This window comes from Hypomesus nipponensis, chromosome 5 (genome assembly GCF_054491055.1).
Source record: "Hypomesus nipponensis isolate SF chromosome 5, ASM5449105v1, whole genome shotgun sequence".
Lineage (NCBI taxonomy): Eukaryota > Metazoa > Chordata > Actinopteri > Osmeriformes > Osmeridae > Hypomesus > Hypomesus nipponensis.
In genome coordinates, this window is record NC_140365.1 from 13,624,449 (window position 1) to 13,640,016 (window position 15,568).

The 15,568-nt window shown below is 45.2% G+C and overlaps 1 protein-coding gene across 2 annotated transcripts; it reads right to left on the reverse strand.

The window, feature by feature from the left end:
* Positions 1-381: 381 nt before the first annotated feature.
* On the reverse strand, positions 382-12,077 carry ccdc15 (coiled-coil domain containing 15). 2 transcript variants are annotated; one of them, XM_084698607.1, is made up of 11 exons: positions 11,922-12,077; positions 11,440-11,600; positions 11,170-11,319; positions 10,787-10,984; positions 9,456-9,572; positions 9,163-9,348; positions 8,766-8,885; positions 8,283-8,386; positions 7,907-8,101; positions 1,986-2,134; positions 382-1,007 (listed from the first exon to the last, which is right to left on the reverse strand). In XM_084698607.1, the coding sequence occupies exons 1-11, from the start codon at positions 11,929-11,931 to the stop codon at positions 883-885; spliced, it is 1,515 nt and encodes a 504-aa protein (XP_084554733.1). In that variant the 5' UTR covers positions 11,932-12,077; the 3' UTR covers positions 382-882. The 2 variants fall into 2 exon arrangements, with proteins under 2 accessions (XP_084554733.1, XP_084554732.1); XM_084698606.1 differs by lacking the exon at positions 11,922-12,077 and having other exon boundaries at positions 11,440-11,896.
* Between the last annotated feature and the right edge of the window lie 3,491 nt (positions 12,078-15,568).

Genomic DNA, 15,568 nt, shown 5'->3' on the forward strand with positions numbered 1-15,568 from the left:
AAGAGAGCGATCTATGTTATATAAATCTTGCATTTTGAATGAATATGGGAGTCAGGTGGCTGAGCGGTTAGGGAATCGGGCTAGTAATCTGAAGGTCGCCAGTTCGATTCCCGGGCCACACCAAATGACGTTGTGTCCTTAGGCAAGGCACTTCACCCTACTTGCCTCGGGGGAATGTCCCTGTACTTACTGTAAGTCGCTCTGGATAAGAGCGTCTGCTAAATGACTAAATGTAAATATCCTTCAAATCAAACAACACAAAATGGCCTGAAGGGGACAAAGGAAAACCTTTTAAAAAGTGATGATCAATTAAAACTTTAATCAACCATGTACCTGTGAAGTGTAATAATAACAAATATTTAGTATTTTCTGGCAACAATGTCAAACTTAATCAAATGTATTTTTATGCATTTAGTGCAATTATAAATATGCACTGATGATGCTTGTGTGCTCCAACTCAAGACAGAAGTTTTTGTACTGCCCAAAAAATAAACAAATTACTTAACTTGCAATAATAATAATATCAATAATGTATTTTTATATAGCGCTTTTCTAAATACTCAGACACTTTCTGTCTTTTGAAATAGCACAAATAGCAGAGATAATCAGATACATTTTTAAGTGTACAATATTCATCAACATGCTGTGATTTTACACAACCGATGAGTGTACCTGAGCATGAAATACATGATAAAAAAAGGATGCCCCTTCAAAACAGAAGAAAAAAGTATGATTAAATCACACAGCATGAATAACATCCCTCTACAAACATTAATGGTAAACTTAAGGTCATTATTAATGAGGAACATGAAACTAAACAAAAAATGATTTATAAAGGTCTGCTTTCGGGTTCTGGTGGGATGACTTCCTATTGTTTTCTGCTCACTTCCTGGGGGAGAGCACATGTATGGAGGCAATCCTGTGAGCTGAACCCTTGTGTTGAAGGATATTTGTCCCGTCTTTTAGATCACAGCTCCACAACGCGGACTGGAGAGCCTGGACATAGGCTAGACCACAAAAACACAAAATCACCATCACCCCTTCTTTCAAACCCACAATCAACATTTCGCTTTTACAGGGATTTTTCTAGACTCGGGCCGAATCCCAATACTCCCCCTTACCCCTTAGCCCTTAGTTAACCCCTAGCCCTTGGCCCTCGAAAGTGAGGGGTAAGGGCTACATATCCCTAAGAAATGGGACGCCACTTGGTTACAGGTACGTCATCTAGCACGTATTGATATCTCCAAGGCAAGTAGTGTTATGCACTGATATTAAACACAATTTGCTGCTAATGGAGTTTACTTAAAACTGTAGACATGCTAGTCAAAGAAATGCGGGACTGTTGTACAATTCAGCACTGTAACATTAGCGTACCAAACTAGCGATTTTTAGAAACGTTTCGATTAGGAAAATGGTTGCAAATATATATGTTCAGGACTGTGTATAACACAAAAAAAGATTGTCATGATTTTTTATCAATTAATTAAGTCGAAAATATTACATTTATCGGACTCTGGATGATCTGGCTGCCATTGTTGCCAGTCGCGCAGTAATCACATAGCCCTAGGTTTCAAGTAAACTCCCGATCTTACTTGGTTTTAAGGGGTGTATACCCCTTACTCTTTTTGAACTAGGGCTAAGACTATTAGGACACCACTAGCTCTCACGGGAACGCGCAAAACTAAGGGGAAGGGGGAGTATTGGGATTCAGCCTAAAACTTTTGGATAGGCTTGGGTTAACTGGTGGAGCACTATTCTAAGAAAATCATCTATACATGTTTGCATGAAGTTAAGGTCATTCTAAAGGTCAGTAGCTTGTCATAGTCATGTTAATGAACTCTGAGGGTGTGCTACAAAATATGTTTTAACATTGAAGCGTGACAAACCACAGGGTGAAATGAACGCGTAAACTTGACTGCATGTTGAAACAACATGGGGCAATAGTCTGAATGGGATCTGAAAAGCAATATTTGCAGAGTTTGTACCTTTCGGATTGTTGTAGAATACACAGTTGTTGGCACAGGTATCAGGGTGGGAGTCCCAGAAGCTGTCTCCACACCAACACAGATGGGGGAGCTCTACTTTCTCCTGGACAATCCTCTCTTTCATCTGGGCCCGCAGAGCCTCAATGTACCTATCAAACCACACAAAGACTTGATAAAAAAAACAACAAAAACATTTACACAGTGGGATGGGGACACTCACATTTATGTTTGTATGCATGCATGCGAACGGATCGCTTGTTGTTCAAACCAAACCACAGGCTCTGATCTCAGCAATTATTTTCTAACCATAACTGATTGTGTAAGATTTACAAGTAATCACAGACGAAGAAGGGAATTTATTCGCCATGACAGTTTGCACAGACAAGGAATTTGCTTTGGCAGGAAGGTGCATACAATAAACATATAGGAATCTCGTCTCGTCTCGTCTCGTCATCTTCCGCTTGTCCGGGGATCGGGTCGCGGGGGCAACGACCTAAGCAGGGAGGCCCAGGCTTCCCTCTCCCCGGCCACTTCCACCACCTCTTCCTGGGGGACCCCGAGGCGTTCCCAGGCCAGCCGAGTGACATAGTCCCTCCAGCGTGTCCTGGGTCTTCCCCGGGGCCTCTTCCCAGTGGGACGTGCCCGGAACACCTCACCAGGGAGGCGTCCAGGAGGCATCCTAATCAGATGCCCGAGCCACCTCAGCTGGCTCCTCTCGACGCGGAGGAGCAGCGGTTCTACTCTGAGCCCCTCCCGGATGACCGAGCTTCTCACCCTATCTCTAAGGGAGAGCCCGGACACCCTGCGGAGAAAGCTCATTTCGGCCGCTTGTATTCGCGATCTCGTTCTTTCGGTCACTACCCATAGTTCGTGACCATAGGTGAGGGTAGGAACGTAGATCGACTGGTAAATAGAGAGCTTCGCCTTTCGACTCAGCTCCTTCTTCACCACGACGGACCGATGCAGAGCCCGCATCACTGCGGACGCCGCACCGATCCGCCTGTCGACCTCGCGCTCCATTCTTCCCTCACTCGTGAACAAGACCCCGAGATACTTGAACTCCTCCACTTGGTTCAGGATCTCCTCCCCGACCCGGAGATGGCACTCCACCCTTTTCCGGTCGATAACCATGGCCTCAGATTTGGAGGTGCTGATTCGCATCCCAGCCGCTTCACATTCGGTTGCGAACCGCTCCAGTGAGAGCTGAAGGTCACGGCCCGATGAAGCCAACAGGACCACATCATCTGCAAAAAGCAGCGACCCGATCCTGAGGTCACCAAACCGGACCCCCTCAACACCCTGGCTGCGCCTAGAAATCCTGTCCATATAGGTAATGAACAGAATCGGTGACATAGGGCAGCCCTGGCGGAGTCCAACCCTCACCGGAAACAAGTTCGACTTACTACCGGCAATGCGGACCAAACTCTGGCACCGGTCGTACAGGGACCGGACAGCCCCGATCAGGGAATCCGGTACCCCGTACTCTCGGAGCACCCCCCACATGAGCCCCCGAGGGACACGGTCGAACGCCTTTTCCAAATCCACAAAACATGTGTAGACTGGTTGGGCGAACTCCCATGTACCCTCCAGGACTCCGCGGAGGGTATAGAGCTGGTCCACTGTTCCACGGCCAGGACGAAAACCACATTGCTCCTCCTGAATCCGAGGTTCGACAATCCGGCGGACCCTCCTCTCCAGGACCCCCGAATAGACTTTCCCAGGGAGGCTGAGGAGTGTGATCCCCCTAAAGTTGGAGCACACCCTCCGGTCCCCCTTTTTAAAGAGGGGAACCACCACCCCGGTCTGCCAGTCCAGAGGCACTGTCCCCGATGTCCACGCGATGTTGCAGAGTCGTGTCAACCAAGACAGCCCTACAACATCCAGAGCCTTAAGGAACTCCGGGCGGACCTCGTCCACCCCAGGGGCCCTGCCACCGCGGAGCTTTTCAACCACCTCGGCGACCTCGGCCCCAGAGATAGGAGGGCCCCCCCCGATGTCCCCAGACTCTGCCTCCACGTCGGAAAACGTGTTGGTGGAATCTTACAGGAATCTTATAGGAATCTTACATTTAAATATGTGGTCTAACTATACTAAGGATACATAAACTAGCAATACTAAGTGGAATAAAATTAAAATTAAATATACAATTAAATAAAAGCGATAAGCCATAAAATAAAATATAAGTTGCCAATTTACAATATAAATACAAATATTACAGGACTTGAATGTAATGCAAAATGCAAATTGTTTTAAGACATGAAGTCATTAAAGTCAGTGTGAACTCTTGGCCTTGTTGAGGAGGCCAACAGCGGAAGGGAAGAAACTGTTTGTGTGGCGTGAGGTTTTGGTCCTGATGGACCGCATCCCGGGTGGGTGGAGTGCTCCGCAATCTTCTTTGCTTGCCTCGGTCCTCGAGGTGTGCAGGTCCTCGAGGGAAGGCATATTGCAGCCAATCACCTTTTCCACAGTGCGGATGATAAGCTGCAGCCTGCTCTTGTCCTTGGCAGCAGCGTACCAGATGATGATGGAGGAGGTGAGGATGGACTCAATGGCTGTGTAGAAGTGCACCATCATTGTCTTTGGCAGGTTGAATTTCTTCAGCTGCCGCAGGAAGTACATCCTCTGTTGTGCTTTCTTGGTGAGGGAGCTGATGTTCAGTTCCCACTTGAGGTCCTGGGAGAGGATAGTGCCCAGGAAGCGGAAGGACTCCACAGTGTTGACTGGGGAGTCACACAGGGTGATGGAGGTGAGTGGGGCTGTGTTCTTCCTGAAATCCACAACCATCTCCACTGTCTTGAGAGCATTGAGCTGTAGGTTGTTCTTGCTGCACCAGGTCACCAGGTTGTCCGCTTCCCACCTATAGTCAGACTCGTCTCCACCAGAGATGAGCCCAATGAGGGTGGTGTCGTCCGCAAACTTCAGGAGTTTGACGGACGGATGACTGGAGGTGTAGCTGTTGGTGTACAGGGAGAAGAGCAGAGGAGAAAGGATTCAGCCCTGGGGAGATCCGGTGCTGATGGACCGGGAATCAGAGACTTGTGTTTCCAGCTTAACGCACTGCTTCCTGTCAGACAGGAAGTCTGTGATCCACCTGCAGGTGGAATCAGGCACGTTCAGCTGGGAGAGCTTGTCCTGAAGCAGGGCGGGGATGACGGTATTAAAGGCAGAGCTGAAGTCCACAAACCGGATCCTGGCATAGGATGCTGGGGAGTCCAGGTGCTGTAGGGTGTAGTGGAGGGCCATATTAACTGCGTCGTCCACAGACCTGTTGGCTCTGTAGGCAAACTGCAGGGGGTCCAGTAGATGGTCTGTGATGGATTTAAGGTGTGCCAGCACCAGGCGCTCAAAAGACTTCATTACCACAGAGGTCAGGGCGACGGGTCTGTAGTCATTATGTCCAGTTGGCCTGGGCTTTTTGGGCACAGGGATGATAGTGGAGGACTTGAGACAGGCTGGCACATGGCATGTCTCCAGGGAGGTGTTGAAGATGTAGGTAAACACCGGAGACAGCTGGTCAGCGCAGTTCTTGTGTTTGTTCACTTGTCTCTCCTAAATGGAGAGGGTCGTCACTGTAGAGGGGGGGGAGGGGGGAGGCCTTACGGGTGGAAAGGGGTTGTTCAGGACTGTCCAATTATCTTTCAAATCTACAGTAGAACTCATTCAGGTCGTTGGCCAGGCGGGAGTCGTTAGTGGAGTGGGGGGCTCTGGGCTTGAAGTTGGTGATCTGCCTGAGGCCTCTCCAGACAGAAGCAGATTCGTTAGAAGACAATTGATGTTATAGTCTCTCCGAGTACAGTCGTTTAGCCTCTCTCACCGCCTTGCTAAACCTGTTCTTCGACTCCTTGAATCTGTCCCTGTCCCCATTCCTAAACGCGGCCTCTTTGTCCAGCCTCAGCCTTCTGAGTTTAGCTGTAAACCAGGGTTTGTCGTTGTTGTAGCTCACCCTGGTGCATGTTGGTATACAGCAGTTCTCACAGAAGCTGATATATGATGTCACAGCCTCCGTGAGCTCATCCAGACTATTGGTAGCAGTCATGAGCATGTCCCAGTTAGTACAGTCCAAGCACGCCCGCAGTTCCTCCATAGCCTCACTGGTCCCCTGTTTCGATGTCCTCACAGCAGGCTTACAGCGCTGCCTGTATGCAGGAATCAGGTGGACCATGGCGTGGTCTGAGTGACCCAGTGCTGCTCGGGGAACCGCATGGTATGCTTTACTGATAGTAGAGTAGCAGTGATCCAAAGTGTTCTCTTCTCTGGTAGGGCATTTGATGAATTGTCTGTATTTGGGGAGTTCTTGAGTGAGATTGCCTTTGTTAGAGTCACCTAGCACAATAACCAAGGAATCTGGATTTTCATGCTCCACACTCAATATCTGGTTGGCGAGCACACGTTGAGCCTCGTTGGAACTAGCCTGAGGCGGCATGTAGACGCCGACCAGTATGAATGAAGCAAACTCACGTGGCGAGTAAAAAGGTTTACAGTTGATTAAAAAAAAATCCAGATCAGTACTGCAGAATCACTGACATCTTTACACCAGCCACTGTTAATAAAAAAACAAATACCACTGCCTTTCGTTTTGCCAGAAAGCAGGGAGTCACAATCCGCTCTCAGCAGTTTGAAACCTGCTAGCTGTAGCGCAGAGTCTGGGATCAGTTAACTCATCCATGTCTCCGTAAAGCGTAGGGAGCAGATGGCTGAGCGGTGAGGGATTTGGGCTTGTAATCAGAAGGTTGCCGGATCGATCCCCGTCGTGCCAAGTTATGTTGTGTCCTTGGCAAGGCACTTCACCCTACTTGCCTCGGGGGGAATGTTCCTGTACTTACTGTAAGTCGCTATGGATAAGAGCGTCTGCTAAATGACTAAATGTAAATGTAAAGCACAAAACGGAAGATAAACGAAAGTCTCTGTTTATCCACACCAGTAGCTGAAGTTTGTCCAGTTTGTTGCTCAGCGAACGAAAGTTGGAGAGAAATATCCCCGGTAACGCTGTGCGCACTCCACGCCGACGAAGTCTCACCAAAGCACCGGCCCGTTTACCTCTCCTACGATGCTTCGCTGCTAGGACAAAGCCGAGGGTGGCTTTGACTATACTTCCCACTACATCTGCCGCTGGAAGCAGAAAAGTCGGAAATAAATCCACAGGAGTTGTAGTCCTGATGTTAAGTGAAGTCTCTTGTTAGAAAACCCCGGTAATCTTGGCGGACCACTGAATTAACAGACAAAACAGAGCGCACCTAGCTACAGCGGCTGCCATCGTCGGCGCCATTGGAGATCAACCGATGGCAACCGATGACTAGTTGGACATTTGCATATTGCAGTGTATGGCTCATGCTTCTACTTTTCAAAATAAAAGCTTGTCTGGTCCGCTATTTCTCCTTCCTACTTTGGTGTACGTGTTTTTTTTTTGTTTGTTGCTAGACTACAAACTAAAAATCCATTCTACGGCTGCAGCTTGGGAGGCCCGGTTGAGTTTAGGCGTCACAACGACGGTTGAGGTTAGGATTAGTTTAAGGCCAGGAGTCGTAGCAGCGGTCGAGGTTAAGGTTAGGCACAACCACGACGGTTGGGGGACAATGATGGTCGGTACAGCACACCGTGCATTTTGTCACCTGCAGTGTGTTCTTGTTTTTAAAGACACCTCGATTTGCACCTCGACTAGCAGTGCCGGTCCGTATGAACACCGAATGTGCATCTTGCCTAGGGCACCGAATGTGCACCTCGCCTAGGGCGCCAAATGTGCTAGGACCGGCACTGCTAGTAATATAGACATTAGTCAGTAATTAACTGTAACACTGTTGACCAGAACAAGATGTTGTAAAGATACAAATCCTGTGTTCATAACTTTGTGTTACTCTGCTTTACAATTTGACTTTCCTGAAAAGTGTATGTGGATGTAATGGTAAAAGTGCTTAGAAAGCTACCTGGTGGCCTCTCTGGTTTTCCTGGCCCTCTCTTGTCTCTGCTTGGCTTCTGCCCTCTCCTCTTCATCCAGCCTCAGACGCTCCAGGATTAGAAACTCCCTTTTGGCCATTTCTAATCGGTCATCTTTCAGCTGCCGCATCTTCTCCATTTTCTGCTCTTCTTCAAGTCTTATCTTTTCTTTTTCTGCTTTGATCCTATTGTGGAAGACATTGTATTTTTACATGCAATGTATTGCACAATTTATGCAACATAATACCTATGCATTTCACACAATCTTTTAATCTTGATAAATAGAAATAGACAGAAGAAAAGGTTAGAGATCTGACAGAATTTAAGGAGACAGGAAAACAAGAATATGTGGCTGTGTTTCTGCACCTGGCAATTCTCTTCAGGTGTTTCCTGTGTCGCTGGTGCTCCTTCACCTGCTCTCTTTCATTGTCCATAAAGAGGCGCCGATACATCAGAAACTGAGACTGACGCTACGAGGCATGACCATGAAAATGTGTCAGTGCCAGGATTCAAATCAAATTGGGAGACATTTAAATAACATATGACCATGGTCACAAAAAAAATTATGAAAATGTTGGTGAATTGTACCGGTAACTATGTATTATCTGGATGCAATTGGGTTGTCTTTATCACCTCTGTTGACAAATATGAGGCACAGTAACCTCTTACTGTGCAACATAGAGTTCAAATAGGACGAGGGGTGGGGGCTAGAGCTGTAATTTAATATAGTTTGTCTTTAATACTAGAGGTAATCAGACCTGTTGCTAGGACAATTGAAAAAACCTGACACAATTTGGTCCATTCTTTTCTTGTGTTAGATACTACCAAGAAAGCAAAGACTAAGATTACCTGTCTTTTTAGTTCCTCCTGGTCGTCTTGTGGCCAGAGAACCTGTGTCGCCCTGTAATCTGTGCTGAACCCAAGGCTAGGACCGGAAGGGTAGGGCTCTTTCAACAGCCTCTCACACACCTGTAAAAACAAAAACGACCAACATAAACACTTGTATAGAGCAGCAAGAAGGGAGGCTGTTGTCCAGCTTAGTCTTTATGTTAGTGTTGTTTATGTTAGCAATTGTCTTATGTCAGTGTTGTCTTAATGTTAGACACAGAACACTGTCTGCCAAGAAGAATTATTTCATGAAAATGTTTTAGACATGACTATTGTTTCCGAGCATTAGGGAACCAGTGCAATTAAAATGGGGAAAACATTTGGATGAAGTGAGTGCAATTATTGGTGAATGGATTACCGAATTACTGTCAAAAGTGACCGTTTTGTTTACTTGGCCCTCGCAGGGATCAACGTTCTGTTGAAAAAGAGGGCAGTCATGCTGCCCAGTCAGAGGAATATCTTCATCTTCTTCTTCTCTTTCCTCTTCTTGTTCCTTTTCCTCCTTTTCTTCCCCTGCATCTCTCATGAAACTGGAAACAGGCTTCTGTCCATTGAGAAGGAAAATATGAGAATTCAGCCTACAACAAGGGGAGAATCTCAATTTAAAGTGTTCTTGAAATGTTTGAAATGAGGATGCTGCGGCTCACTCACATCTCTGGTCGGAGAGACTTTCCACAGTCCTCCTGGAAGCTCTGACATCACTTCCCCATCACTGACTGTCTGACAGGCGGCCAGTCTGTGTCTCACTTCTCTCATGACATGACTCAACTTAAAATAAATTTAATAATACAGACAGACCAAACCGTTAGTAAGCATTTAGTATGTTTTCCATTTGAGGCAGGCTATGTAGTCCAGGGGTACACAATTGGCCGAACTCGGTCCGTCAAGGTTCTATCTGGCCCTAGATACATTTCTCAGAAAAAATTGTTAAATTAAATACTGATGAAGCAACCGTTACTTTCAATGAATACATACTGCACTGGCTTGGTGCAGCTGGGAAAGTCCCAAACAGGCGTTATTTAAATAACCTCACGAAATTCAGAGCTAATGTTTACAATACACGTTAAGAGAGAGACAGTAAGAGAAATAAAAGCTGAAGCGAGAGAAGTTGTACAATAGCGTGTTCAAAAGTCAATACAGATCTCAAACGCCACACCTTTTATTTCTCACGCAGGAAAGTAAGGGATAACTTGTCCCGCTCTATAAAATTAATAGACGAGGCGCAGGCACACGGAGGGAAGTTTTCTGCTGAGTTGATAGCGCTGTCTCAAGTTATACAGAGTAAAATGCCACCTATCAGAAACCCCCCCCCCCCTCACAGGGCTACAATGTTGGTCAATGGACCTCTTTCAATTCTAATTGTGCACCCCTGATGTAGTCAACCCATTCTTATAATTGCATTAGATGTGTATACAATTATTTTTTACATTTCAGTAATGTACATGTATTTAGACATGGTGTCAGACATGCTATTGTGACGGGTATGTAACGGACGTGGTCTTTGCAAGCTCCGTCAGAGGTATCTGGCCGCTCCGACCAGGAGTCAAACTCACCACCTCTGACTTCCAAAGCGCAACCACTACCAGCTATGCCAAAGAAAAGCTAGCTATTCGTTGACGCGGGTGGCCCATTACATACCTGAGGAGTGAGTTTCACCAATTCACACCGGCTACACTATTACAAGAAAGACATTACAGACTAGGTCTCAAGATATAGAAAATTGAAAAGAGTTGATTATTTCCCTCACAACAAACAAGTACAGTTGATTGGGGGAGGGAGTCAGGTGGCTGAGCAGTTAGGGAATCGGGCTAGTAATCAGAAGGTTGCTGGTTCAATTCCTAGCTGTGCCAAATGACATTGTGTCCTTGGGCAAGGAACTTGACTTCACCCCTCTTGCCTCTGGGGAATGTCCCTTTACTTACTGTAAGTCGCACTGGATAAGAGCGTCTGCTAAATGACTAAATGTAACATGTTCTCGCCACCTGATTTTTGCGCAGATCTGCTAGTTGTGTGCCGTACTCTCTCTCGCTGTACTTGCGGCGGCTTGCTTCGACCCAACGCGAGTTGGGACTACAGATAGCCAACTCCCCAGGAGGGAAAGAAGGAAAACATTTTTTTCTGGGGGTGAGGCATTGGGCTGCATCACTTGATTGTTGCAGAACTCTGCCCTCTCGCTCCACCTTGAAGAACAAACAATAAAGTGACTTGGTTAAGTTTGGTCACGCTTATGTTGTTAAGCTATGGATGCACAAACAGTTAAACTGTTTGGTTGTTGAACAAAAAAACATACTACAAATGACTTGTTATATGATTTTTGTATATTGTGAAGTGATTAGTCATCCTAGAACAGCCCTAAAGTAGTCACCGATTCGCATGACTTCTGCAATTGCCTCCTCTTGAGTATTTGTGCTTGTTGTGCCACACGGCGACGCACTCGGTCCTGAAACCGTTGCAGATTTTGTTCTTTTTGTCGCAGTACTTCTACCTGTAGCGCATCAGTTAAAATTGCACGGACCTTGAAAAAATATTTTAAAACATGCATTAGTAGTTGGTCATTATTTGTGTGAAATGGTTAACTGAATTCATTACATGTTCGCATACAAACTAGATGAAAGCGTTCGATGCAAGCACTTACAGCTGGATGGTTGTGGTCTGGACTTGTATTGTCGTGTCCACTTTCCACCCATGCACCGACAGGTATGACAGCCTGGTTTCTTTCAGCCAACACTTTATTTCTATCAGCATGTTTGCTTGGACCATTCCTCACACTAACCGATACTGAAGCGGGGTTCTTTACTGAAAGATCATAAAGACTCATTTTGGTGGACAACAAACCCCACCGGAAGTTAATGTACGCTGCTACTACCAAAGAGTATAGAATACTTGACTAACATGTAGTTAGCTAGTATCTTCAACACTATTTGCTAGTTACTACTGTACATTACTAACTTAGACTAGCTACAGTACCAGCTAGCCTAGTAGCTTGCTAAAAGGTAAGTTATCAAATGTTCCTTCCTTATGCTATCCAAACTACTGTAGAGCTATAGTTTATGGACACGCAGTCTGTTTTTACATGAATTGTATTTGTGATCTCAACAGTAGACTAGGAAACGTTACCTTTACGCATTAAGAAACAATGTTAGCGCAGTATCCACATCTAATTTGAGTGTTTGGCTTTTTCAACTGCCACCGTGTATTTGACGTTGTTAATGACGTGTTTTAAAAGCGACGGTCAGCTCCACCCCCAAGTCAGAGCCTGTTTAAGGCATAGAGTTAATATAACTAGAGTAAGCTACTTTTGTCTTCCAAGTGGGCGTCCCCATTCATTTCTATGAAAAGTGCTCAGTGGCGCAGTGAGGCAAGCGAGAGCGTGAGACCGGGCGCGGCCATATTTCCACTTCCGTGTCTTCCGGTCTAGCTTTAAACAGTGGCTCTTTTTTTCCCTAGCTCCGAGATCTCGTGCACGCTTGCAACTAGCTCTACACGTCATACTTTGCGACAACCAGTCGCGAGCATAGATTTATATGGTTACGAGCGTGTGAGCTAAGGCAGAATCTATGGGCAGAAAGTCCGATAAGAATCAGAGACATGATGCAAACTTAACGGAAATGTATTCTGTCACTGTATAGTATTCCTTCTACTTGTTTTTTAGAAATGGGCTCTAGGGCTAAATATAGGGCTATTCTAGATGGAACTCATCACATATGTTGCTTTTTTTCTTCGTGATATGAGTATGATTTCCAACGCATTGTATCGGATGAAATAAACTGTTAACATGAACAGCTCCGTCATTGTTCTCGCCAGGCAAAGAAATGAGTTATTTTGGTAACCGAAATCTTCCATAATGCAGACTTACCATAGCTTACTGTCAACTTTATATTCAAACGAAATGCCACGAAATTCACACTGCCTTCAATTTCACATCAGTGTCGAAATGCGACCTGTGTTTTATATGTTCAACCTAGAAAACCGAACGTCTATTAATGGATATAACGTGATCTAACAAGACGTGTTAATAATGTAATAAATAAAAGCTTGAGAAGTGTGTCTAAAATATACTTGTTTGAACATTTGCCTTTGAAAGGGGCATACTCATAGAACCATAGGCTACAAGACGTTACCATCAGATGTAAGTGGGGGTGAAACATATATCACTGAGGACCTTTGATCGTCTGGCACGATCAAAAAAATAATAATAATGGGTGTGTTTAACAAAAGCTTCTGAAGGCAAGACTAATATTATTTAAATATATATCATTTCCTATTGTGGTTAACAGTTAAAGTATTAATCTTCGTCTTTGCTCCAGATATATGTCAACAATCTATGCTCGCGCTTAACATAATATATGTCATCCTATATTTGCCATCATGTCATGAACGTTTACGAAAAATCAAATCCGTTTTAAAATAACGGGAATAAACTATAGCCTATTAACAACATTTCATGTATGTGTGACAACGATTTGCTAAACTTGCTACAACAAGGCAGGCAACTCAAGCCATTTCTCCCTGTGCTCATTCAATGTAAGTCTATGGCTCATTCAGCGCCATGTAAATCGGCTATCGACCAATGTGAACTTTTGTGCTCGTGCATTGTTAGTATCCGCAAGCACATTTGCAGGCAACTTTTATTGACGTAAGCAAATAAATGGGGTGCTAGTTTACCCATTTCGGATTGGTCTCAAACTTAGCAAAAATCGGGAAAATGTATTCTATGAAAAAGCTAGTAGTATGAGCCAGGTTCGAGAATCCAACAAAAATTATTGGGGGAGATAGTTTTGTAAATGTTGAATGGAGTTAATAGAATAAAAATGACCGGAAGAGTCGGAAACCTAACCGTAATGCAATACCACTTACATCCACCGGGGCCGTTGCTTCAAGCCGAGGGGTGGGGGCTTGGTTTAAGGAGAGCCTTGCCACTCCCGATTAAGCCCCATTGTACCGAATTTGGCTGCAGTTCCACCAGCATTCCACTGGGGGTGATCGCGAGCGAGTGCATGTTGAATGGGAGTCTATGAAGCTAAACGGCTACATTTGTCTTTTTCGCTTGATTGTCGTTGAGAAATCTCCGATTTGATTGTAGTTTTTGCATGTTCAACATGGATTATAGGTCGAAAGTTGAATGAACGAGCACTTATGTCCTTTTGATTTCTTACAGGGTGAGTCGTTGTTGCCCATAACACAATCCTATTATCCTATTATTTTGATAATAAACTATGTTTTGGCATTTAAAGTTGCTTGTCCTTGTGTCTGCTTTCAATGTTTGAACAATAGTATTTGCTGGAGTCCTAAGTCACTATCAAGAAAATGCCTTTTTATGTGTCCCTGACAAACAAGAGGTGAATATGAGTTGTATGTGCTGGTTTTAAAATGTAATCCCATTTCATGTATTTTAAGTTGTTTTTTGTCCATAGGATTGGTTTTCACCACTGTTCTACCATTTAGTCTGATTTTTAGCTGAGTTCCAGTTCAAGTCTTTTATTTTCAGGTGCACAGAACAACAGAAGGTCAGACTGGGCCCTGAAATTCTTAGGACAAGACAACGCAAAGCAACCTGGCATAACATATAAGTACTCTGAACATAGATTACATCTATGATAAGAAAATAAAAACTCCTAAATATACAAAATAATATACAATACAGTATACTAAACCTGTAATACACATAATAACCTATACTAACTGTTTAAACCTATACTAACCTAAAGAAAAGTGGGGTAACAATTAGTGCAATATTGCTGATAATACAACCAGTAGCTGAAAGTGACAGTGTGTAAAGTGGTTAGTGAGAAAGTGGTGAGAGTGTATCAGTGTCCATTCAGAAGCCTGATGGCCCATGGAAAGAAACTATTCTCCAGTCTACGTGTACGAGACAGAATGCTTCAGTATTGCCCACCTGAAGGCAACAGGGAAAAATGACTGAAAGATGGGTGGTAACAGTCAGCTTTCCTAAAGCATTGTGTGTGGTAGGTGTTCTGTAGGGCTGGAAGCTTCCTGCCGATGATGAACTCACCAGACCTGACCACACTATGTAGGGCCTTGCGGCCCCTGTCTGTGCATCTCCCATACCACACTGTAATGCAACCAGTCAGTATGCTCTCTATTGTGCATCTGTAAAAGTTAGTGAGGATGACTGAGTCCATGCCAAACTTCTTCAGTCTCCTCAGGAAGAACAGGCGTTTCCGGGCAGCTTTAACTACCGTGTGAACAGACCAGGTGAGATCATTGCTGATGTTCACCTCGAGGAACCTGACGCAGCTGACCTGATTGCAGCTGACCTGAAGCAGCATGCTCCTCCTCCTCCGCCTCCTGTAGTCCATGATAATCTCCTTAGTTTTACTGACATTGAGAGGTTATTGTCCTGGCACCATGATGTCAGGGTATCAACCTCCTCTCTGTAGGCTGACTCGTCACTGTCAGAGATGAGGTCCACAATGGTTGTGTTGTCAGCAAACTTAACAAGGAGGTTGGAGCTGTGCTTTGCCGCAGTCATAAGTGAACAAGGAGCTCCAGCACACAGCCCTGGGGGGTGCCTGTGTTGGTGATTAGTGTGGATTAGGTGCGGTCACCTATTCTCACCACCTGTGTCCTCCCCGTCAGGAAGTTGAAGATCCACTTGCATAGGGAGGTGCTTAGTCCCAGGTCCACAAGCTACGAGCTCAGGTTGGCCCGCAGCATAAACCCAGGGCTTCTGAGTAGGGGGGCACTTTTTGTGGGAAATGTATACCTATCCTTTTGGAGAGCCAGTGGGTTCTAGTACATAG